Raw genomic sequence first — 25,074 nt, forward strand, 5'->3', positions numbered from 1 at the left:
CAGGTTTCCATCTCCCCCGAGTGAGAAAGCAGATACACAGCGCTCTCCCAGCAGCCACAGCCCCACTGAATGGCTCTCCTGAACTCGCTGCCTTCGTGGGAAAGCTGTGCTTTGTTGGAATATGTGTGTGCCCTCTGAGAGCATGGAAAATGCTGCACAATCACCTGTAGGGCCAGGGGAGCCCAGGTGAGTGCATCTCAGACTGGCAGGGACGCACAGGCTGTGCTGGTAGGTGTGTGACCTTACCCTGGAGAGGCAGTGGGAGCAGCTGGCCACATCTGACAGCTCATGGCTCCTAAGCATAGCCTCTGCAGGAAGAGTCAATGTTCCTTGTGAGGCTTTTCCAAGCAGGACTGAACTGGTGAGTGAGGATGGGACTGGGATGCAAGGGGTAAGTCAGTATCCAGACCCCAAGCTGCGGCTGGGGGTTATCATGGCTTCCTGCAGGTGTATCTCATAGCGAGGGTGAGTCCTCTTACTGTGAGGAGAGGAAACAGACCAGCGGAGAAGCAGCCAAGTTCTCTCAATGTGTTTGAAAAGGCAGTAAATAAACACCCTCAGAGTTCATCCATTTCCTTTCTTGCAGTTCATCTTATCCCCGGTGACGTTTCTTCCTGCAAAGCCCGGGCTGAATTGGCAGCTGCTGGTGGCACTACATGCCCACTGGGCTAAAGGGGAGGTGCAGCTGGCTCATGCCACTGCAGAGGAACTGTCTTCTTTCCAGCTGAAGAAGGTTTTGCAAGGGGAAAAAAAAAAAATTAAAAAAAAAAAAAAAAAAATATATATATATATATATATATACACACACTGCTTCCGCCTCCAAGTCTTTCACAAAGATAAAGTAGTAGCCTACAAAACAAATATGCAGAGTGGTGACTGCTTTCAAACACTGCAGGTTGGGAAGGGCTCCTCGACCCCAGCAGTTGTGCCTCATTGCCCTGCTGCCTCCAAGGCTCCCTAGCTTGGTGCAGGAAGAGTTAACAGGTTTAAATGTAGATATATTTTTCCCCTGTAGCTTTGTCAGAGTGAAAGTGAAGCAGCTCTGGTAGCCAGTGTGGGGCTTCTCCTGCACCCCCACCCCTGTGGTGAAGGTCAACCAGGGTCCTCCTAAATGTGAATGTTCTTCCAGAGAGGACATTGGTACGGGGTGAGATGGATCCACTGACAGTCACTATCCATCCCCCACGCAGAATCCCTGCTGCGTGTGATCTAGGATGGGGAGGAGGTGGACCCTGAGATGCCCACACACAGCTTTCAGCGGGCTGGTGAGGGCCCTGCCCTACATCCTGGCTCATGGTCACTCTGTGGCTCTCCAGCATTGCCCTGCTGCCCAGAAAAACCCACTGCAGCAGTCAAGGAGGGAACATTGCTGACACATTGCTGACGACAGGTGACCAGGTGGCCAGAAGTCCATGTGGATGTATCAAAGCTACGAGGAATGGGGACCCATCACTTGGCTGCAAGGACTGAGCCTGGGAGACAAGAGATGCAGCATGTGTTTGTGTGTCCAGCCCACAGCACCAGGCCTAGCAATCACCCAGCTGTGTTTGGCCAGTGAGAAGGGGAAGTGCCTGGGGGCAAAAAGAGTCCCCTGTCCTCAGGCACTGAAACTGCCCTGCACCCTGACGCCATCGCTATCGTCACAGGCTGCTCATCTCCTTTCCCTTGTGGGCAGACTTTTGTACTGTGCCATCAATAAATCAACTCCCTGGTTACCTCCTCCAGAATTTCCAAGAGTTCGTGTCGTTCCAGCAGTGGCATCATTCGAGAGAGAGTTTGACCTGCCACAACGCAGAAATTCCTCCCCCAAACACACATTTATTTCTCCAGCCACTGGCAAAGCTGAGATGGCACCTGCAGCATCACCTCCTGCCTCAGCATCAGCTCAGTCCCAACGCAGGCACCAGGCACCTACAGCTGCCCTGGCAGAGCCCATCTCTGCGAGTGCCCATCTCAAGGCACCAGGTGGGTGTCAGGGGCAGAGGGACGAGTTCTTCATCCCGCCCAGACCTCCTCACATCTCATCCACCCCCCATGGTGATCAAAACCTCTGAGTCACTCCACCTCTTCCTGGTTTCCCCACGGTGTCTTTCCGGTGTCCTCTCATACCCATTCTCTCTCTCACTTCTCTACTTTTTTACTTCTCCAGCTTTTATTTGATCTCCCTGAGGTTCTGAGGGAGCAAACATCTCATTTCCTTCAGGGGAAAAGAGCTTTTGTGACTGAAGGTGAAGTAACAGAACAAAAGTCTGTAGCAAGTGGGCTGGACCCCAGAGGACAGGCGCAAGAAAACATCCATGCCCCAAGGAGCTAGACACAGAGCTGGACCCGATGCTCAGCTGGAGGATGATGGTAACTAGAGAACGACAGCAAAAACTGCTTCCCCCTCTTGGAGCTGTTGGGGTTCGCACTTCCCTTGCTGATGTCAGGTTGCTCCGGCGTCTTCCTCCTGACCCAGCGGGGAGAAGCAAGCCCTGCCTGCAGATTAACGAGTTGTGACACATCAGCGCAGCCAGTACAACAGGCCCTGGCTCTGTGTGGCTTTGCCTCTCGTTTCCTGTCACATGTGTGTGCCTGACAAGAGCACACACGCACTGCCAGCTGCTGGGGAACGCGGTTGTTTAGCTGTGACAGCTCGCTGCCTGCCCCTCTGCTCCAGGCAGCACAACATCACTGACACTCCTCTTCCTCTGCAGAGCGAGGGAGACCCCAAGGACAGGAGGGGGATGTCATTGCTGCTGTCACCTTCTCCACTGACCTCTTCACTGGGCTCGGGAGAAGAGCAGGTGGGAGTTTAAAATGCTGAGCCTCTTCCCCTGTGGTCGGGATGCAGAGAAGAGCATCTGCCTCTCCCCTGCGCCGCTGCTTTAGAGAGATGGAGCTCAGGATATCCCAGGATCCTGCAGGGAGAGGCTGGGAGCGAATGAGCTGGAGACTCATTTGCGGTGGAAGCAGCATGAGGTGATGTTTTCCACTGCTTTGGTCTTACTGCATTTTGCTTCTTTTTTTTTTAGTTTCTCTCTCCTTTTCAGATAAACGAAAGCCTCAGCAACTTCGAAGGGCTTCCAGCCCTGTCCAGATATTAACAGAGCGCTTGGTTGGTGTGGGAGGGGGAGAGCTGCCCTTGTTGGAGGAGCTGAGTGACCATTCAGGGGTGGACTCACAGGAAAACACATCCTCATCCAGGGAGGGCAGCCGGGACAGCCTCAGCCCCGTGCTGCACCGCTGTGTCACAGGCAACAGGCACACACTTCTAGAAACGCCTCTTCTCCGGTTTCAGAGCAGATGACATTGCATCTAGGTTTGTAGGACTGCAAATGTGATGTGGAAATACAGGCACGTGCATGTATGTGTACATGTTGTAGACAGATATACAACATGTGTGTGGATGTGTACCTGCAGATGTATATAAGTGGGCTTGGTCGATGCCTGCAAGGCACTGGCCAACATCTTTATGTGTTTATGCATTTTCTGTGTGAAGCTGAGCACACGTGTAGGCAAAAATTGGTGCTTCAAAGAGGTAAATCCTCAAGCAGGGCAAGTTATGGGTTAAACTGACGGCAAATCAAGCAATCAGGAAAATATGACTCCCCAGGGGAAAGCTGCAATAAAATTTTTATTAATAGACATTTCACTGCTGGGAGTTTACAAGATGAAGATCTGTATCTCTATAGTTGTGGGGAAAAAAAAAAAAAAAAAAAAAAAAAAGATAGACACAATTCAATACTTTTCTGGCCTAACAGGGAAATTGAAGGTTAACACTTAGAAATCTTGTATAAAACCAACAGGGGAAAAAAAAAATAAGCTGAAGGAAGGGATATGGAAAGGAGGTACATGGCACACAATAAAAGTGAGAATTTATGAAGCATACAAGGTGATAAGGAGTGTTCAAAATAATCTGGAAAAACTGGATTGCTGCAAGTGCTAACGGCACTTGGATGCAGTTTTTTTCAAAATACATTGAAAACTAAGAAATAGCAGTGAGAGCTCAGGCTCTTACTGGGTGGATATAGGTAAAACTGTTGATAGTGAAGGCTTTTGATGGAGGCTTTTTGATACAGAAAAGTTAGTTATTTGCATACAGAAAGAAAAAGTTTTGTGTATTCACACTACAAAAGAGAAGTTAAAAACTTCATCATTCTACAAACTAAGGAAAATTTTAACAGCGTCTATTAAGCATAAGTATTTTCAGATCAGTAGCCAAGCAAATTTGCATCTCAGAATCATTAAAAAAAAAAAAAAATTGACTGAAGAGGCACCTGGCCCAATGGAGTTAGATATTTAAAAATCCTTGTGTACTAGAAAAATCCCAAGGTCTTGGATAAACATGTGCCAGTGTCCAGAAAGAGAAAGCGAGATGACACCCCACTGTAGTAATAATCATAGGTAAGAGAGTGTGAAGTTATTACAAGTCAGCTAACAGATGCTCCAACAATTAATATAATTTTCATAATTTAGTATTTAAAAAAAAAAAAAAAGTTGTAAGAGAAACAAACCTGACTTCATCCTTTGACAAAATAGTGCATTTGGTTGATGAAAGCACTGGTGCAAACAAATCAAGAAACCTGTAAATTCTGAAGAAAAAAGAATAGCATCTGTGTACACCACAGTTTGCATTACATGGATTAATTAGCAGCTAACAGGCAAAACTTCATTGTCCAAAAAGAAGCACCGATCGCTGCTGAGAATGCGTGTCCCTCTGCAAGAACTTAATAATTGTGTGCTGTTTAATAACTGCACCAGGAGATACAACTGTAAAAATCATTGTTGATAAAATTTGCAAATGTCAAGGTCAGCAGCTACAGGAGAGGGGGTCCTTCATATGAGCACGAGTCACCTGGCCAGGTGAGCATCCTCAGCCAAGACAGGATGCTCAGTGGTGGCAGTGGAGTCCCTTCAGCTCCTGGACCACCGTGCTCCCTCAATGCTGTTGATCCTTGAATCCCTCTGAATCGTCTGACCTATGGGAACACCTAAAGGTGACCAGGGGCAGAGTGCAGCTGCTGCTGGAAGCGGTTTTAGCTTATATCCTTTCCCTTTCCCTTTTGATGCTGCTGTTCTGGCTCAGGACTCACAGAAGCTTCGTGGCCAGCCTGCTGGACTGGGACACCCCCGGACAAGCCCAGGCTGGTGTGTGACCGCTGGCTCCTGTGCAGACAGCGAGGAAGGACAAGCCACCAAGAGCAGGAGCCTCACGGGCAGCCACCGTCACGGACCGTCACCTGTGACTGACAACGCGGCGTCGAAAGCCCGGCAAAGCCTGAAGCTGCAGCACCCACCCAAGGAGCAGCCACCCACAGGGCTCTTTGCGATCCTGAGAGCCTGGAGAGGGTCCAGAGCAAAACCACGGGAGCAATTGGGGAGGTCAGACCATGCCTGACAGGAGACACGCTGAGCCATTACTCTGGTCTCAGCATCTCTCAGCCACACCGCGGAAAACACAGAGTTCCGGTGGCACCATCGCCTGCAGAGAAAGGCACGGCGAGAAACGACCGCCGCAAGTTAAATTTAGGCAGAATAAGACATCACACCCTCGACAGCAGTGAGGATGACTGCCCTGGCTATCAGTCAGTAAAAGGGGTAGACTGTCTTTCAAGGTATTCGAGTAAAGGTAGTTTAGTTTTTTCAAGCTGTCCTTTCATATTAATATTTTTAAAATAAAAATAAATTATTACATCAGTGAAAAGCAACACTGGGTAAAATTCCAAGGCCTGTGTTCCACTGGAAATGAGAGTTGGCAGTTTGTCTGCCTTTTTGGTCCATAAACTGGCTTAGAAGGAAGGAAAAATAATGGAGATATGGAAAAAATGCATTTGGAGTGGCCGTATTCCTCATAAGGAGAAATATACCATGGCATTTGATTTTGACTATACCTCCTCTTTGATATTCCCCGCTGTGCAATATGCAATTACTGTGTTCCCGAAGGTCTCAAGCTGGATTTAAACCACAAAAACAAGTGAAGCAGATACTCTGAAGCAGAAAAAAGTAATACTCACTGATAAACAAGGTGACCTTGTTCTTAAGAGCATTATTCATTCCATTTTAAATATAAAACACTTCTTACAGAAAATGTCATTGAGACTAAGAGTGCATCAAATATGAACTTGATTGCATTAAGAAGACAGGGATAAATAATATTAGTCATTTTGCTTCTCTGGGAGACAGCCATGCCGCCTTCCAAGGTCAAATGTGCCATGGCCAAGTGCCACATGGCATCACTGCCTGGCCACGTGGATCGAGGAGCAGGAATCTGGTCATCATCTGATTAGCTGCTGGGCACCCCAGCCCATTGTAAGGCACACTGTGTCAGTGCAAATAAATATTGAATTTAGGTGCTTAAAACGAACACTTTAGGAGAATTGTTGGATATAAGAGACAAGATTTTATACGTGTTTTGTCAACCTGCAAAACAAAAGATTAGGTTCTTTGCGCTTGAGCCAACAAAGATTACTTGGAGGCTGTGGCTGCATTGCTTTGTGGATATGGACAAGCCAGAATGTCTAAGGTGGTATTAAAAGAGCAGATATTTTTCAAAGAATAAAGCAAAGCTCAAGATTATCTTTTCCCCATTGGTTCCACTTGTTTGATTACGCCTCTGCTCATTCAATTTAAGTTAGCAAAATAGATTCAACAGTTCAACTATATTGGTTTGAAAGCACCTTATGAACAGAGCTGAAGCTCAGCTGCCTCCAAGAAAGCACACACAGACCAGAGGTAAATCATTTAAATAAACTGTGCTTCCTTCAACCTCACACTGTATCTCAATCACACATCCTGCAGTGCTTCCAAAGCAGCAGTGGGCGTTGTTTCCCCAGCACAGGTAGGGCAGCACAAAGCCCTTTTCTGGAACACGGCAGACACAAGAACAGGAGAGGCCGCTCGTGCCAGCCCCCACCAGCCATGCACCTGCCACCTCTGTGACACTGGAACTCAGCCTAAGTGCACCACAGGAGGGACAGGGCTTACCAAGGACGGCTTTGGGCCGTAGAGATGTCACTCTAGAAACATGGGAGAAGGCTGGCCGGAGCCCTGAGCAACCTGGTCTAGCGAACGGTGTCCCTGCCCAATGGGTTGGAACTAGATGATCTTTAAGGTCCCTGACAACCCAAACCATTCTCTGACTCTATGGCATCTCTGAAAAGCCAAGAAGCCTTGAGAGTTGTGCTCACCCTCACATGTAATTGCCAGGTTCATCCCAGATCAGACTGCGAAGAATCCTTTACTGAGTCTGAAGGGTTACAAGGATATAACTCCCTGAAGAGTACAAAATGCTGACCAAAGACACATCCTCACTAGTGCTGCGTGTTTGCTTCTCCTGGTGACACCAGCCTTCTGCACTGAACACTTTCTCTTGACGTGTCCTTCACCTGGACTTCAGTAACATGAGCAGTGATAAGCTACAATGGACACAAGTGCCTGTAACGTTCCATATTCTCTGCCTCTCAAAAAACCCACAAACAAATAGAAACCACACGCACACACACACAAAGGAAGGGGAAAAAAAAAAAAAAAAAAAAGAACAAAAGAAGAAAGAAAAGGGGAAAGGCTCGGTCTTTTGCTCTTTTCTCAAGACCTCCAGCTCTATTACAACCACCCCTAAGCTGTGTCCCAGACAAAACATGGGATTCATGCTTCCCTCCAGAGCATGCAACATTAAGTCAGTCCAGCTCCCACCCACTGCAAAAACATGCTCTTCCTCCCAGGTCAGTTGAAAATTCATTCCACTTTTCCCAGCACACCCACGTGGGTTCCAATGCACTTCCTTCAATGAGTGATGAGGAGATGCTGAAAAAAAAGAAGATATTCTCCCTAGGCGTAAAATTAACTGAGAAGTTCATAAAGCCCATCTGGAGTGGAGAGGGTTGATTTCAGACTCCAGGACCAGCAGAAGTTGGCAGCAGCCCCTGGTGACGAGAGGAGCAAGGACCATCCCCACCTATGTCCCCAGGTGGGCTGCAGCATTGGGAGCTCCTTCTCCTGAATCAGGAAAGGAGAAAGGAGAGGGTCAGCACCAGCAGTGAAGCTGTTTGTGACACAAACACACCCCTCCGTCACTGCTGCTGTCCCCTTCACCAGGAGCTGTGTCAAAGCACCTGGACTGCCACATCCCTTGTGTCCTGTAGCAGGGGCCAACCACTCCACAAGTCCTGGCTGGCTCCAGTACCACAGGCAGCATTTGCCCAAGCATGTATCCAAACCTTCAGGAGGTGGACCAGAGCACACACACTGTCAGGCTGGCAGAGGACAGTATGGATGTCCTGCTGGGGACATAGACACCATGGAGTGGTGTGCCAGGCTGCTCCAGACCTTCTTAGTCTCTAGCTGTACTAATCTCTCATCTTTTTACTCATGTTTTCTCCACCTGAAGCCCAAACAAGTCCCAGAAGCTCTTCCACGACCTGCCCCTAGCCAAACTGGGTCATCACATTCAGCCCTATCCCCTCCTCGGGCACCACGCCGGGGGTAGACCTCGGGTTACACACTGCTCCGGGCAGTTTCAGCTGCTATACTCCAGAGATCCTTTAAGACTCTTGGACAAATGCCATTGCTCCCAGCAAGTTGCTACTGTTTGCTTTGTCAGTGTGTTGAACAGACTTTTCCACAGCTACTTCAGTTTCAGACACGTTTGCCGGCAAACCCCACCCTGCTGAAGCATGGCTTCTGCCACCCTGATCTCATCACTCAACGCTTCACACGCAGGCTGCAGAGGTGTCTGTGATGGCCTTATCTCTGCTGTGCACTCCTTGCACAGCCTAATCACTGTTTTGCCCTTCAGAACATCTGGCAGGTGCCTGATGCATTCCAAGAGTTAGTTAGTTTTGATTCCTTTTGCTAGCTGTTCCTCGTTTGGCCTGACTTGCTGCCTTTCTATGTGCAACATTACAAATTTTCTCTAAATTTCCAGTTGCAGGCAATTCCAGTTGCTTTTTGGAACCTCCCTGACCCCACTGGACAATTGTTTCTGTAGCCCAGAAGAAAGGTGCTCGTGCCATTTTTCAGCCCAAGAGCTTGCACAGTTACTAAGGACGGCGGAGCGTGGCAGGAGTGAATTTGGGTGGTGAAAATGTGAAAGGGGCGACATTTTTGGACACATACATGGCAGAAAACAGTTGTGGCAGGTGCTGTTATAGTGCTGGGCACTGGAATGTCACGGAGAGAGGGTGAGAGAGGAGGAAGAGGGAACAGCAACACTGCTCCAGCAGGTACAGAGAAGTGGTGGCAAGAGGAGGCAAAAGGGGTCAGGGACAAATGAAGGGTAGTGGCAGAGGGTTGTATGGGGTGGTAACACTGATATGGGTCCCACCATACCCAGGTGCAACTTGCAGAGAAGGAGAGCACAATTTTCTTCTCTTTTTGAATTCATTCACCACTGTTCTTTCCCTCCCTTTTTTCCAACCCTACTTTTTATCATTTTCCCTCTTTTAAAAACAGTTCTGAAGTCCTGCGTTTGTTTAGTATTGGTTTCTTTAAAAACTGCTGGTTTTCCCTTCTTTTATATTACTGTACATCACTAAATCATCCTCACACACCTCTCCTCCCATGAAATACCATCAACATCTTATTAAGTCCTTAGCATGAAAGATCAATTGCCTTAGTTGGTAAATATGCACATCCTCATACCAGGAGCAAATATTTGAGATTCTTTACTGGCAGAGGATATGAAAGACAAAAGAGGACCCGAGACCCCTTGAAGTGGACCATTTTTCAAGGTACAGAGGAAGATTCTTTCTCTAAAAAAAAAACACCTTTGTGTCTCCCTTGATGAAAACCCCACCCCAAAATCCACCCAGGAGTACAAACTTCTTGGTAAGTAAGATGTATCTGAAGCAGCTGAAATCTTGATATAAAGTTAAAAGAAGAAATTACAGAATGAGACAGTGGCTATAGTGGAGAAATCTCACTCTTCTCAGTATCACTAGAAGTAGTCACATGGCTCGCTTAAAAGAAACATTGTCTGCTTAAAAGAAAGGATGAAATGAAAAAAAAAAATAATATATGAATCCAGATTTTCTGAGTCCTACAAAGGACACACCTCAGATTACTTTGTTCTAAAAACCAAGACAACACCAGAGTATCTTGCTACATAATGCTTCACTTGAGTTTATCAAGCTACACCTTGAACAAAATTTAAGCTCTTTGCCTCCTGGACCATTCCAGAGCTTTCAGACCATTTCCAGATTATTGTGTCACTGCTAGCCCGAGATCTTGTGAGGGAAGACATAAAACCTCTCAAGCAGAAGAAAGACTTGAACGCATTGGAACAAATGAAAAGGGAGGTTGGAAAGTGGGAGTGATGCCTTCTGCTCCTCCTTTGGAGAAGGGTGTGGTGGGAGGGGTCCCCTTGGGCCATTTGGCTATGAAATCTGGCCTTGCCCATAAAAGGGTTGGGATGTATAGATTAACTTTTCTTCTTAAGGGCTTCATTCCATTTGGATTCCCTTTCCAAGGGTATGGGTTTTGGCTTGTATTCCAGAGGAGGAGAGATCACCATCGGCAGAGCCGAGAAGCAGAAGCAACATGAAACCACTGGGGTGGGAGTGCCTGGTGGGGGGAGCATTTGGAGAATCACATGAGGCAGTGTCAAAAACCGAGCTAAGCAGAAGCAAGGCTGTCCTGTCACCAGCTCTGGTAAAGCTGCAGGCAGGCAGCAGGGAGCACCTTTGTGTGCCGAGCAGGTGCTGCCTTGGGCTCGCAGGGGACCGGCCCCAGCCCTGACATCTCTGCTGGCCGGGGAGCAGCAGCTGCCGGGTGAAGAACTGGTCTGAGGTGGCTGCTTCTGCCTCCGATTTCCAAGGAACGGGCAGGAGAGATCAGGAAAGGGGTGGGGACAGAGAGCCAGGGAGTCAGGTGGCTGTGATAATGGTGATATTGTTAGGGCTGGAATGAGGAAATTGAAGATTTCACCTGGGGAGAGCAGGGGAGGGTGGGGGGACATCAAAGAGGCTCCTTCTTGATTGCCCACTTATTAATTGCCCCTCTGGACAAAGCAGATGCAGAACCAGTCCTATAGGTTTGCTGGCTGCTGTTCCAGCCTGGACTGTCCACCCAGCTCCCAGATGTGTGTTAGCTTAGCTGTGCCAGTGCCTGGGAATTTTCATCTGGCCATTTCCACACTTGGCCCCATAGCAGTAGGACTGGAATGAGATGTCTGTGGAGCGTGGATCTGGCCAAGTGTGGATTTCCATGAGGGAATCTGCAGCAGAGGCAGAGCTTTGATTTTCTCGTGCAGGACAGCGGGTCACAAGTAGTGAAGATGGCAGCTGGCTCGGACACAAACTGGTGTGGCTAAAGGGTCTGGGTCACTGGACTTCTTCAGAACCCTGTCTGACACACCATTGCCAGGAAGCAGCATCCCTTATCCTGAAATATGGATGACAGATGGGAGTCAGCTTCATTTTTCAGAAGCTAAATCAGGTTTGCCAGATGAATCTTCTGGGGTCCACTCACCTTGACTTCATTCTCCTAGGAAGAGAGACTGGGTTCTCTCCACGCACTCTCCAGCAGGACTTCCTCAGTCCTACAACATTTTATTTTCATGATTCTGCCCAGTAGTCTCCCGTTTTTCATGCGGATAACACACAGCTTCAATCTTCCCCCAGGGCTCCCTTTTGCTTCACCAGAGTGGCTCTCTGCAGCCACCCTGCTCCTACAAGGTACAAATGAAGACATGCATTGAAAATCAGCCTCCTGGGGACACAAAGGAGTGGAAGTGTGTACAGGGACGTGCTCCTGCTGCTGTGGTTATTTGGGACAGACACCACTGCTGCCTGGCAGGTTACATGAGCAGCGAGGGAGAAGGCATCCAACAGCCCAGTAGATGGGTTTGCATATCCCTGATGGCTTTTTAATAATGACCCTCTTTGGAGATCACCACCTCTGCCTAGAGGGAGTCCCTGCACCCTGGGGAAACACCTCCTTGCTGAAGACAGTAGCCATTCCAACTCACACCCACCCATCTTTGCCACCTACTGTGCTGGGGCTTCTTTGGCCAAAGAAACTTACACCAACATCCATGATGCTATTCCTTGGCTGTTCAGGTCACCAGTTTTAATGCAGAAAAAAAATGCAAGCAGCTGCAGGTAATCCAGAAATAATCCCAAAATAATCACTGGCTTTTGCTTTGTAGCAGAAGGAAAGTACAATTGCATTTACAGATATATAAAAGAATTAAATGGATCAAAGGCCTTACAAGTAGTTCAAAAGCACGTATAATTTGTTATATTTGGAATCCATACCAGACAGGCAGAGTTTTTTGTTTTGTTTTTTTTTCCCCAATGACAGTAGGGACAGTAGCAGTGCGTAGAAGAGAAGTTTGCTCTATCTTACAATGTTGTGTGAACTACAGATCATTATCAAGTTCCTACCTGGGCAGATAATCGACGTAGCTGGTAAGGAAACATTTCAAATTTGATGCCATAAAGAGTGATTCATGTTTACTCAAAGGTTGTTCAGTAGCAATAAAAACCAATTGTGCATTCAGAGCTTGGGCAGATGTAATATAAAGAAGCACTGCCCAGAACAACAGGGCGCTTCCCATTTCACAAGAGAAGGAACTAAGTGACAAGGATCTTCTCAGCACAAAGCTCCTTGGATTTAAAATGTTGTTAGAGGTGGAGTAAATATGATGAACCAAAACTTCCAAAGAGGATTTGTAGTGCCTGATGGAAGATCTTTCATTCTATTGCAAGACCTGGGATTTCAGAAGACAAATTATCCCATAATTGCTGAGCCTGAATGGCAGTGAGGTTAATAACCATCAGTGTCAAAACCAGTTCCATCAGGTGTGACTCACCTTGATAGGTCAATACCTCTGGATGGAAATATCCAGAAAGCTGTGGATGGGCAAAATGCTCAGAAGACTCTTGTGTGAGGAAAGCTTGAGAGAGGAGTGAACCTAAACACCTGAATGATCAACAGGAGTTTCTTTTGCAAACTGCACCCGTAACTCCTTACCACTGTCTCCTGTGACAGCGCAGTGTACCTGAGGAAAATGGTACCGTTTATGACTGACAATCTGGGCCAGAAAATGGTGGCTTCGGTGATCTACTTCATGTACACACTATAAAAACAAACAAACAAGCAAAAAAAAACAGCACAAAAACTGGGAAGATGGAAGTAGTAATTAAAAAAACCCTTACCCTGAAGAATTAGCAAATTCTGATCTTTTTCTGATGGAGATTAAGACCGGCAGCTGAGCTGACAACAGGAGACTTGTTGTTTGCAATGTCTCTAAAATATTTGAGGAATCAAGCGGTAATTGTGTTTGTAGCAATGCTAAAGATAAATTTTTGATTCCTTTGTGCATTGGCAGTGGATCTGCAGCACACCTTGTGTGGCCATGGGGACATAGGCACTTTTACAGAGCCACGGCCAAAGGTGATATTCGCATGACTGAAGCAACTGGAAGTCACCTCAGGGCTGATCCGTGCTCCAAGGTGTTCCACAGCGGCAGATAATGCACGGCAGCCCGAGCAGCACACTGCGGGGAGAAAGAGGGAAAGGGGAATTGCCCAGAGCACAGCTGTCACGGCCACTGGAAAAGGTCAAAGGGCCAATAAATAGCTTTTTAATTCTTTAAAAAAAAACCCCAAACAACACATGGATAAAGCCTTCTGGAAAATAAATTTAAATGTGCATGTGTATAGAGAGATACGCAGATACATGTGCATTATCATTATCTGCTATTCTTGCCCAAACTTGGTCAAAGGCCAAAAGTTCTCCCAAACAACATGGTGATGAAAATTGTCGGCTGTGACAAAATGCTGAGAAAATTGCTTCAGCCTGTTATTTGGATACACCAAATCAGTCCAGATGTTTGAGGTTTTAATTATTCCTCAAGTCAAAAGAAAACAAAAAATGTAAGTTACCTTTGTCTCACAACAACAAAGAGGACCATGTTTGTGAAGCTGTCCTGGGGTGACAGAAGTCATTTGCAAAGATCAGCTGAAGACAATTTAAAGTTCTTTTATATACTGTGGAAATCAGAAAATGCCCACTGGTTACCAAATTTGGCTGTGGTTGCTTAGTATGTGCTGTTAACTTAAACGAGTATAAAAGGGGCATTTTCAGGGGCAAAGTAACTTTTGTCCCTCCAGTAAGACAGAGTCACAATTCCAGTAAGAGAGAGGCGGTACTGGAGGATTAGTCCATTAGTGTAACAGTAATTTCAGGAAATTGTGATAATGTAAGTCACACAAGTTTCTCTCTGTGAAGAGACTGGATTGGAGCTCCATAGGTTCCATTGGTAAGCACCAATGCTGCATAATTCCCAGTCTCCAGGTCTATCTGAGTGCATGAAACTTGCAAGTGGCGCAAGTCAGAAGAGCTCACATTTCTCCACTAAATGACATTTCCTACTGGCACTGCCCAAAATGGGGTACGGAGCTGCACGGACTGTTGGCCCAGCCCAGGATACTTCTAATCATGGAATGGCTTGGGTTGGGTTGGAAGGGACCTTAAAGGTCATCCAGTTCCAAACCCCCCTGCCATGGGCAGGGACACCTTCCACTGGATCAGGTTGCTCAAAGCTCCATCCAACCTGGCCTTGAACACTTCCAGGGATGCAGCACATACAGTTTCTCCGGGAAACCTGTTCCAGCACCTCACCAATGTCACACTGAAAGATTTCTCCCTACCATCTAATCTAAACCTACCCTCTTTCAGTCTGAAGCCACTTCACCGTGTCCTGTCACTGTATGTCCTGATGAACAGTCCCTTCCCAGGTCCCCTGTTAGATACTGGAAGGCCGCAATAAGGTTTCTCCAAGCTTAACAACCTCAACTCTCTCTCCTCACAGCCCTTCATAGGAGAGGCGCTCCAGCCCTCTGATCACCTTTGATCATCTCCTCTGGACTCTATCCAAAAGGACCATGTAAGCGGACGCAGTAATGCTCCGAGGAAGCTGCGTTTAAATAAGCATTCGATACAATATTGGTCCACTCACCTCATGCCACCTGCTTTTTGCAACTCTCATCTTTGATGAAAGTTCAAAAATAATTTACTGGAGATACCATTAAGTTTAGAACTGCAGGGGAAAGGAGGCGTTTGCCTTGCATTGCTCTTTGTCAGGGGACGGACGGAGCTAGCGGGACGCTCCGAGTTGTGGCTGCAGGTTTGTAACAAGCACCCGTCACAAGGCTGCTCTGGCACGCTGACGCTTAACTGCCGGCCTCAAAAGCGTACTGCTTGCCATTTTCAAGCATGGGGTTTTGCAATATGGAGAGGTGAAAGTGGCTGAGTATTTTGAGTCACTAACCAAACCACAGCTAACTCAACAAGGATCAAAATTCAGTAACCAAAGACTCTGAACAAGGACTTATCTGAAGGAGGTAACCAGAAAGGGAAGAAATAAGCGAAAACTTCAGAGAGAGCTAGTCTGAAAGAAAACCCTTGGGAGAAAAGACTGGTAAAGGAGGTTCACGGTTTTAATGTCGGGAGAGCGTTTGGGACTTTCGGTCTCATTTTGCTAAGGGTGTTCATTTCTGTGGTCCAAGAAAACACTGGAAGGCTTTGGGTAACGCCGGGAGGCCCTGATTTCCCAGGCACAGATCAGCGACACAAGCTCCCGCTCATGGCTGGGCCAGGCAGTTACGGACACAAGAGATTTCTTTAGTCGAGGCACCAGCAAAGGCGATGCGGTAACCGAGGTGTATCGCCGACTCGCCCCCAGCCTTCTCCGTCCCATCTCACCCGAAACTCGCGGCTTTGCCCTTGGAAAGCAGAGTTCGGCGACGAAAGCCGGGCCCTCGCCGCCGGTGGGTGGCAGGGCAAGGTCCGGGGGCGGACGGACCGCGGGGGTTCCGCCGCCTCGGGGGCCAGCGCTGCCAGCTTTCTTTCTGCATCGCCTGGGCTCGCCGGGACGCCGCGTTCCCGCCGGAGGGGGTGGGAGGAGGAGGTCCAGGCTCTTGGGCGGCCGCACCTGGCCGGGGCCGGGCTCCCCTCGGCAGGGGGACAGGGGGGCCCCGCTGCCCCGGGAGCGCCTAGACCCCGCCGGCACCGCCAAGGTCACCGCCCCGACGTGTCCCCGCTCCCCCGGCCGCCGCTGCCCCGCCGCCGACACTCGAGAGTTTAAAGAGGCTTTTCTTCCCCGGGAGCGGCGCCTGTGGGAAGGGGAAGGGGCAGGAGGGGGCAGGCAGGAGGGACAGGCGGGAGGGGCGGGGAGAGGCTGGCAGGGCAGGAGCCGGGCGGGGTGCTGGCTCCAACTGGAAAGGAACCGGTCCCAGCCCAGCCGGGGAGGCTGCGGGAGAGCCGGCGGCGCTGGGCAGAGCACACCGGCCCCGGCCCCGGTCCCGGCCCCGGCCCGAGCAGCCGCCGCCCGCCATGGGCACCGCGCTCCCCGTCAGTGCCGCGGCCCCGGCGGGGCGGGCGGGGGGCGCAGCCCGGGAGCGACCGGGGGGCTCTTCGGGGGGAGGATCGACCCCGTGTCACACGGGGGACGGGAGGACTCGGAGGGGGACCTGCAGCCTGGGTGGGGGTCAGGGAGGAGAGGGTGAAAGCGGCGCGGCTTGGGGGAAGATGGTGATGCAGAGGCAGCCTGCGCAGCGGGCATGGCTTCCCGGAGCCACGGTCCTGCTGCGTGACCCACTAACTCTGAGTTTGTGCTGCAGAGTGGGTCTGTGAAGGCAGGGAAGATGCCGGAAGGGGAGAAAATGCGACAGTGTAAGCAAGAAGAGGAGCAGCGGCAGAAAGGAGAGGAGCGGGAGGGTCTCATCGAGTTCTACAGCTCCTACCAGGAGCTCTTCCAGTTCTTCTGCAGCAACACAACCATCCATGGGGCCATCCGCCTGGTGTGCTCCAAAAAGAATAAGATGAAGACAGCCTTCTGGTCCGTTCTCTTCTTCCTCACCTTCGGCTTAATGTACTGGCAGTTCGGGATCCTCTACAGGGAGTACTTCAGCTACCCTGTCAACCTCAACCTCAACCTGAACTCCGACAGGCTGACTTTCCCGGCCGTGACGCTGTGCACCCTCAATCCCTACAGGTAAGAAAGAGGCTTGCAGAGATGTTGGCTGCCTTGACTTTGATGGGTGAGGGATAAAGGCACATGCTCTGGTTCTCCCCACGGTCCTCGACCGCCCACTGTTGTGGCGGTGCCGGTGGAAAGGACACTTTCCAGAGGCCTTTGCTCTTGCAGGGCGCTCACAGTAAGGCGTGTGAGCTTAGGCAGCTCTGCTTGGTGGTGTGGGCAGGCTGCAATGTAAATTGCCACAGGGCTAGAGCAGATTTAGTTCCCTCCTGCAAGAGAGCCTCCAGCAAGGGGTTAGATTTACAGCTGGCGGCAGGAACACCCGGAATCACCCCAGCAAACTTTGCTGCGTGTCTTATTCCGAGCTGTTTGTGTGCATCCAGCCCTAAAACTGCTGGTCTCCTCTCCCGCCCTGTACAGATACAGCGCCATCCGAAAGCAGCTGGATAAGCTGGACCAAATCACCCAACAGACGCTGCTAGACCTCTATGACTACAACATGTCTCTGCCACAAAGAGACTGGTCCACATCGTCCACACAAAAGCGTAGCTCAAGGAGCCTGCTCCATCATGTCCTGCGCCATCCTTTGCGGAGGCAGAAGCGGGATAACTTAGTCAACTTGCCGGAGAACAGTCCCTCAGTGGACAAGAATGACTGGAAAATTGGCTTTGTTCTGGTGAGATCCCTAGATACCCCGTGCCCTACCCACTCCAGTCTCTGCCTGGAGTGTCTTGTTAGGAGTCTTCCCCTTCCCTCGGCCATGCCTTTCCTTACGTAGAAGTCTGGTTAAGCTCCACTGGCTTTTGCTAATGACAGATAAAGGTAGAGGTGAATCCTTTGCTCCATACAGTCCTGCTCCCCAGATTCTGTCCATGTTTATGCAGGCCCCAGGGGACATGTCCATGTCACTGGACACTTCTTCCCAAGAGGAGGAAAACCTTGTCCTTGCTGAGGGTACATCAGCCTTGCAGTTGTTTTTGAGAGCATTTTATCAGCATCAGCTGCTGCGTTGCCCAATAATAGCAAAGGAGAAAGTGTTTGACGGTCCTGGGCCAGCTGAAGAGGGATCATGGTCACAACTGCTCCTCGGCAGCAGCTTCCTCGCCCTAGGGTATTTGTGTTTGCATTTAAAAAGGCACTGAAGGACTGAAGCTAATCGCTCAGCAGTTAACTGGAGTTTCCACTGCATCACGAAGGTTTTTCTGGACACACCCTGAAGGAAGGGCTCCCCACGCAAGAATTTAAAGCTCCTGGTTTTATACCAGGTAGAATTTATGTGCAGATTACCCTGTACACCTTGCCGCCTTCTGGGTTTTACTCAGCCTCGCTTATTCACCTGGCGTTGCCCTTCCACTGAGAACCTGCCCTGGGTTTTTTCCGTATCCTCTTGGTCACACACAGGAGTCCTGTGGAACTCTTCACATCCTCGGCCATCCACCTGTGCTTATCCACGGGCAGAGCCATGTCTCCTGGACAAGAAGACTTCTCTGAACACGGCTCTTCTCCTTCTTCACAGTGCAGCGAGAACAACGACTGTTTCCACCAGGCCTACTCCTCGGGAGTGGATGCCGTGCGGGAATGGTACAGCTTTCACTACATCAATATCCTGGCGCAGGTGCCTGATGCAAAAGACCTGGACGAGTCTGACTTTGAGAATTTCATCTATGCGTGCCGCTTCAACGAGGCAACGTGCGACAAGGCGTGAGTAGTGGAAACACCCCCGAAAACACTTATTTTGTGCCTGGGCTCGAGGGGAGTCAAGGAACCCACAGCAGAGAACCTCTTTTCCGAGGTCGGATCGTTCCTTGTTCAGTTCCCCTTTGAAAGATCGAATGATCTTTCTTGAGTATTTCCTATGGGTTTTGCATATCAGGGCCGCAGGGTCTGTGACCTGGAGATATGAATCTCGAAGGAGGATTTTGCCTTTTTCTGAGTTTCGCACAAATGAAATAATTATACTGGTACAAACACCAGAGTGGGCACAGATGTACAGCGCAGAAGTATTTTTATTCTACCCTCCACAGCGGTAAAGTGATACATATCAGCCTGCATAATGGAAGAAGAGAAGAGAGAGTTGATACAAAAAATCAGTAAAACCATATCCCACTTTTCACCTGGCATTATTGGTTGAAAAGCCCCAAGGAGATAGCGGAATGAGAACAATCTTCGAGGGAGGAAAAGGGGTAGGAAAAGCTAAGAGTTTTGTCAGTATTAGCAAAATAATACAGTAATTGCTAGCACTGCTAAAACCCATTTGGGCTCTGAAAAGCAGCGTGAAAAACCTTGTGTAAAAACCTGTCCAGCTCCAGGATATTTTTTACAGCACATTTTAATTGCTTTTCCCTGTTCATGTGAGTTTACACAACAAATACTGCCCATCTGCTGTAAGCCCCTTTCCCTGCTGATGGAAAACAGAGCTGTTCCTTTCAGAAAGCCCTTCCCTTTGGTTTCACAGCCCTTCTCACTCTGTCTGAATGCTTCTGTTCCCCTCTCAGGAACTATACCCACTTCCACCATCCCTTGTATGGGAACTGCTATACCTTTAATGACAACAGCAGCAGCCTGTGGACATCCTCGCTGCCCGGGATCAATAATGGTGGGTGAGAGGTACTCTTTGGTAAGGAGAGCTTAGCTCTGTTTTCTCTAGGAGTTATGGGCATCCTGCTGTGCTCAGTCCTGGTGGGGACAGATTGCAGCTCTGCTCTGTCTCTGCCCAGGCTGTTTTCACCCATCTGGAAACAGCTGTCTCATGGACACGGCTGTCCCTCACTGCTGCCCGCTGAACTCTCTCTCCCTCAGCAGTGCCTGATCCTCATGCTCTCTGCTTCCTCTGGACTTGTGCTGGGCCTTCCTGAAGTCCTCTGCTGAGCCACAGTGCTTGTGCTTCTGGTGTTCACCTTCCCCATTTTCCTCTTTCAAGAAACTGACCTGTTTGTGTTCCTAAACTCCCTGAAACCTCTCCAGACCAAGTCTTCTGCCTTTTATTCCATCTGGCTCCAAGTTTCTCCATGAAATCTCTCTCAATACCCAATTCTGTTTTTTCTAAGCCACAGTGATGAATCAAATTTTCCCTGGCCTCTTCTGGACCCCCCAGCTTTTTCTCTGGCCTCCCTCCAGCCACCCTCTATTGCTGCCGAACTCTGGTGCAGCCCTGGTTGATGCCTGTCTTTTCCTTTATCTCTTTGAGACTCCCTCCCAGTCATCCTGCTCTCCCTTCTCTGCTGCACCACAGCCGGCCATGACCTCGCTCGCTCTCTGATCTTCTCTCAGGTCTCTCTCTGGTGGTGCGCACCGAGCAGAATGATTTCATCCCTCTGCTGTCCACGGTGACAGGAGCCAGGGTCATGGTCCATGATCAGAATGAGCCAGCCTTCATGGATGACGGGGGTTTCAATGTTCGTCCTGGCATCGAGACCTCCATCAGCATGAGGAAGGTGAGCAGGCAGAAGGGCTGAGAGCTGTGGATGGGAGGTTTAACCTGGGGGACCTACGGTGTGTGTTTCTGGGAGGGGGCTGATCACATGGAGCGAGGGGAGAGGAAGAAGAACAGCTCGCTGGGGTAGATGAGAAGCACTGGGCTGCAGTTTATCCGTGAACAATGAAGTGGAGGCACGCAGGGGGAGCTGGCATCCCGAGGGAAGCACAGAGAGCAGGCACTGATGGATGGGCAGCGTGTGGCATGGGAGCGGGCAGAGCTGCTCCGTGCAGCCAGAGTTTGCTGTTGCAGGAGATGACCGTGCGCCTTGGGGGCAGTTACAGCGACTGCACAGAGGATGGCAGCGACGTGCCAGTGCAAAACCTGTACTCGTCCCGCTACACCGAGCAGGTAACTCACCCTCACCCCTCCTGGGCAGCCTCGTTTCTCCACTTTCCTGACATGCTTCAGCCCCCTGACGGCCGTGCCTTTCCTTGGGCTCTGTTAACAGCGTGATGTGATACGGGCAGCGGTGGGTTGGGTTCCCTTGATCAGCCTTTTCCACCTTGTGTGCCTCCCAGGTCTGCATTCGCTCCTGCTTTCAGCTCAACATGGTAGAACGCTGTGGCTGTGCCTACTACTTCTATCCCCTGCCCGACGGAGCAGAGTACTGTGACTACATGAAGCACAGGGCCTGGGGTAAGAGGACAGCAGGGACAGCAGAGCTCACGTTTGGTCAGCCCGTGTGCCAGCACGTCTCATTGTCTTCAAGGAGCTCCCTACTGTGAGACGTCCAAAAGACAGTCTTGCCTTGGATGATTAGCCCCTTGCAGAGGGAAACCTCTTCTGGGTTCCCCTGGCTGTCACACACCGCCTTTTGTCTAAAGATACTGTGAGCTTACCTGGATTTACTTTCTTTGCTGTTCAGGCTACTGCTATTACAAACTGCTGGCTGAATTCAAAGCTGACGTGCTGGGCTGTTTCCGCAAGTGTCGGAAACCTTGCAAGTAAGCTGATCGTCGGTCGGGCAGGAAGGCTGGAAAGTATTCCTAGAAGTGTTGGGAAGCGTTCACTGACTGGGCAAAAGCTTGAGTCAATAGCTGCGCCCCAACCCGAAATGGTATTGCTCCCACCAGGAAGCCAGAATGGCTGAGGAGCGTCAGGGTTGGCTCAGGGGTGAGCTCCCAAGGACCGTGCATTCCATATGGTGGGAAAAGGGCGGAACTTCAGCACGGGAGGGAATCTCCAGGTGTTCCTGGGGATGGCAAGACCTGGCCCCGTGGCTCCTACAGCTTCAGCAGCTAACACAGCCTCCTCTTGCCTTGCAGGATGACAGAATACCAGCTGTCAGCTGGATACTCCCGCTGGCCTTCTGCTGTCTCAGAGGTAAGGAGAGGGTGTCCTGGCTTCCCAGCACTTCTCCCACCTCCCATTTGGTCCTTCCTCAACTGGTGCTAAACCTGCAGGAGGCGGCTGTGATCGTGTAACACAATTTGTTGCATTTTCATTTCAGGACTGGGTTTTCTACATGCTTTCACAACAGAACAAATACAATATCACATCCAAGAGGTGAGAGCCCCTAAACAGAGACTCTGTGTCCCAACCAGAAACCATCCCAGTGGGATGTGTGTGTTGGAAATGTCAAGAGTTAAGATTAAATCACAGATGGGAAGAAATCAGGCATGGGACCCGTGGACAAGGGCAGTGGACTTGAGTCAGAGTAGATACATACCGAGACTTCAGCAAGGACTGGGACTCAAGCGAAAAATTTTGAAAGAGGTCAGGTGCTGATATGAAAATAGTAAGCCCCAGCACTTGCTGTGTGTTCTGGAGTCACAGTAAGCGCTCGTGGAAGAGTGGGAAGGAGAGCTGTGCAGGAGCTTTTGCCACAAACACTGGGTTTTACAGTACAGTGTCAGGAGTGCACTGTAAGTACCAAGGACTGTATTTAGTGCAGAATGAGAAGCTGCAGAGGTGGGAGAAAGCCTCTGGGTGGTATGTGTGGGAGAAGGATGGGGGACAGAAGTGGACAGAGACAATTAGGCTTGGTGAAGAAATGCAGGAATTGAGGAGTTTGGGTTACTGAGCATCGTCTTTCATTCACAGGAACGGAGTTGCCAAAGTGAATATCTTTTTTGAGGAGTGGAACTACAAGACCAACGGGGAGTCCCCAGCCTTCACGGTACACACTTTACTACCGTGTCTTCTCTGGCCACCCATTTCCTCACGGTGTCCCTCCACTGTGGCAAGCTTTTGTTCCAGCAGCGTTGCTGGATATTGAGTCTCTTTTCTTTGGGCAGGGTGAGGGAAAGCCCCCTGGCACCACAGGGAAGAGGGAACAGGCAGGGAGGCAAAGTCTCCAGATGAGAGCTGTCATCACTGCTCTTTCTCCATCTCCTGCAGGTAGTGACTCTGCTGTCCCAGCTTGGCAACCAGTGGAGCCTCTGGTTTGGGTCCTCTGTCCTGTCTGTGATGGAGCTTGCAGAGCTGGTTCTGGATTTCATTGCCATCACCTTTATCCTGGCCTTCCGCTGGTTCCGCTCTCGGCAGAAGCTGTCTCCGCCGGGACCCCCTCTGGGCAGCCAGGATAACACTGCTTTCCAAGATGAGGCACCAGCTCTCAGTGCTCCACACCGCTTCACTGTTGAGGCTGTGGTGACCACGCTGCCATCCTACAACAGCCTGGAGCCACGTGGGGCGAGCAGGGATGGTGAGGTGGGACACGAGTGAGGCAGCAGCTTCCTCCACTCTTCAGATGGGTGGCAGCTGGAGCAGAGGCTGCACGCTTTGTCTGCGGGGACTGCGTTTCCTTCTTTCTGGGGTGCTCCACATGGACCGTAGCAAAGGACTGCTCCGTGGTTGGCCTGGGCTCATTGCTTTCACTGCTGTAGGCGAATTCTTCAGTCTCATGAAACACTATTGCTGTGGGATCACCAGGGATGAGAGCTGATCTACTGTACGTGTGGGGGAGATGTCCTCTCGATTTCCTTGTGCTCTGTGCATGTGCACACCTACGTGTGCATGCATGCTTTCCTTTCCCTCCAACAAGGATGCTGCCACAGTTCTGGTCTGTCATTAATTAAAGAGGTTTGGCAGGTGTGACTGGCCTCCTCTGTGGTATCACGAGGAACAGGAATGGAGTCTCAGCTGGGGTATAAATCACTCAGTAGGCTGAGCTTTGTTAAGCTTTCCCTAAACGGGTTGCTCTTTCCTCATTCTTCGTGTCCAGCTCTGATCCCAAGACTGTGTCACCTACCCTCTCCTCCCCCCAGGAGAGGCTGCTTGAAACAAGAGCCACTGGCACGATCTGGATCTGCATTACGCACAAAGCCCTGGAGAGGTGCTCGAAGCTTGCTGCCACTCCCAGGTCTGGGACAAAACACCCCTGGCAAAGTGAAGGCTCCCTCTTCAAGCCGCCTTTGTGGCACTGGTAGATGTTGGGTGTCCCCCCTTTCTTGGGGTACGCCATACACGTGTACATCCAGCCATTTGATTGTTTGCCAACAGCTCTGGGACAGATCGATCTCCACATTTGCTTGACCCCCTCCCTGCTTTCTCCCTGAGGGAAACAAAGAGAGTTTGGCAGGATTATGTACGCCCTCCAAAAATCGCAAACGGTACCTCTGCTGCCGTGGGATCCTGCAGGAGAGGACTGGAGCAGCGCAGGTCATGCAGTGCCTGTTCTGCTCCTCCCAGCCCTTGTCTGGTCCACCCACAGAAACCCTGCTGAGCTTCTTCTTCCTCAGGGAAGCACTGCAGGCTTTAATCAGAAGTGCTTCCAAGGAAAGCCTTAGCCTGTTTGATTGGACCACGTGGGCAGAAATGGTCCTCTTCTCAGGAACCAACTTGGGGACCCTGGTGTAAGAAAACACGTTTCTCGCAGTGAGCCTGCCATACTCTCTTCTTACAAATACTCAGACCCCTGCTGCAAGGGTGTTTGCACTGCACTCTATGGGGTACCAAGAGAGCAAGGGTGATGTCCTTAAAAAAACAGGATTATCCATTTCACAGGACAAACAGAGATACCAGAATTTAAGCAGTTCAGGCAAAGACCTGTGGAACCCTGTAACCAATCACACTGCAAACAGCCACTTTTGAATTTAAAAACTAGTTAATCATAACAAAAGAAAAACTGGAGCTGTTTTAAAAATGAAGGTAGATGCATTGCCCTTGGGAAGTTGGAGGAGTTTACTGCAGTATCTAAACTGTTGCCTAATTTTTCCCTTTGAGATGCTAAACGCATGCTGGTTGTACTGCTCTTGCCTTGATTACCTAAATGCACTTTTCAATTCCCAGCAGAGAGTGATTTGATTCTTCATCACATACACACGCAAATGCTATGTTCTTTATTGCACAAATATTCCTGGTTTTACGAATTTTATCCCAGTGCTCAGCTGATAACTCTCGTTTGAAAGTGAAGATAATGTCTCTCTGCTAGGAGTAGAAGCAAGTAACTCCTTCAGCAAGGGTGGCAGCCCAGCAGGAGGGAGAGGCCTGCAATGAGCACTTAGAGGTGTGGGAACAAGTATTCCTCCTTGGAGGTCCCCCCTAGAAAAAAAATCAGGGCTTCTGCAAACATGAAAAAAATCCATTTTCTGTCTGATTTTAAATGAAGTAAAAAAGACTAATGAATGAAACCTCAAAACTGCCTCTGTGAAGGTGTTTTCATGTTCTGTAAAAACACTGCCCAAAA

General features: G+C 49.7%; 1 protein-coding gene across 2 annotated transcripts; it reads left to right on the top strand.

Annotated features, from left to right (window-relative positions):
- The first annotated feature begins 15,924 nt into the window (after window positions 1–15,924).
- SCNN1A (sodium channel epithelial 1 subunit alpha) lies at window positions 15,925–24,995 on the top strand. Of its 2 annotated transcripts, none has more exons than XM_058419226.1 (13): window positions 15,925–16,004; window positions 16,608–16,981; window positions 17,387–17,642; window positions 18,483–18,667; window positions 19,462–19,562; window positions 20,237–20,400; window positions 20,694–20,792; window positions 20,963–21,080; window positions 21,310–21,388; window positions 21,710–21,767; window positions 21,895–21,950; window positions 22,488–22,563; window positions 22,785–24,995. In XM_058419226.1, the coding sequence occupies exons 2-13, from the start codon at window positions 16,632–16,634 to the stop codon at window positions 23,109–23,111; spliced, it is 1,869 nt and encodes a 622-aa protein (XP_058275209.1). In that variant the 5' UTR covers window positions 15,925–16,004; window positions 16,608–16,631; the 3' UTR covers window positions 23,112–24,995. The 2 variants fall into 2 exon arrangements, with proteins under 2 accessions (XP_058275209.1, XP_039910831.1); XM_040054897.2 differs by lacking the exon at window positions 15,925–16,004 and adding an exon at window positions 16,259–16,338.
- Window positions 24,996–25,074: the final 79 nt, after the last annotated feature.

Source organism: Hirundo rustica, chromosome 2 (genome assembly GCF_015227805.2).
Source record: "Hirundo rustica isolate bHirRus1 chromosome 2, bHirRus1.pri.v3, whole genome shotgun sequence".
NCBI lineage: Eukaryota > Metazoa > Chordata > Aves > Passeriformes > Hirundinidae > Hirundo > Hirundo rustica.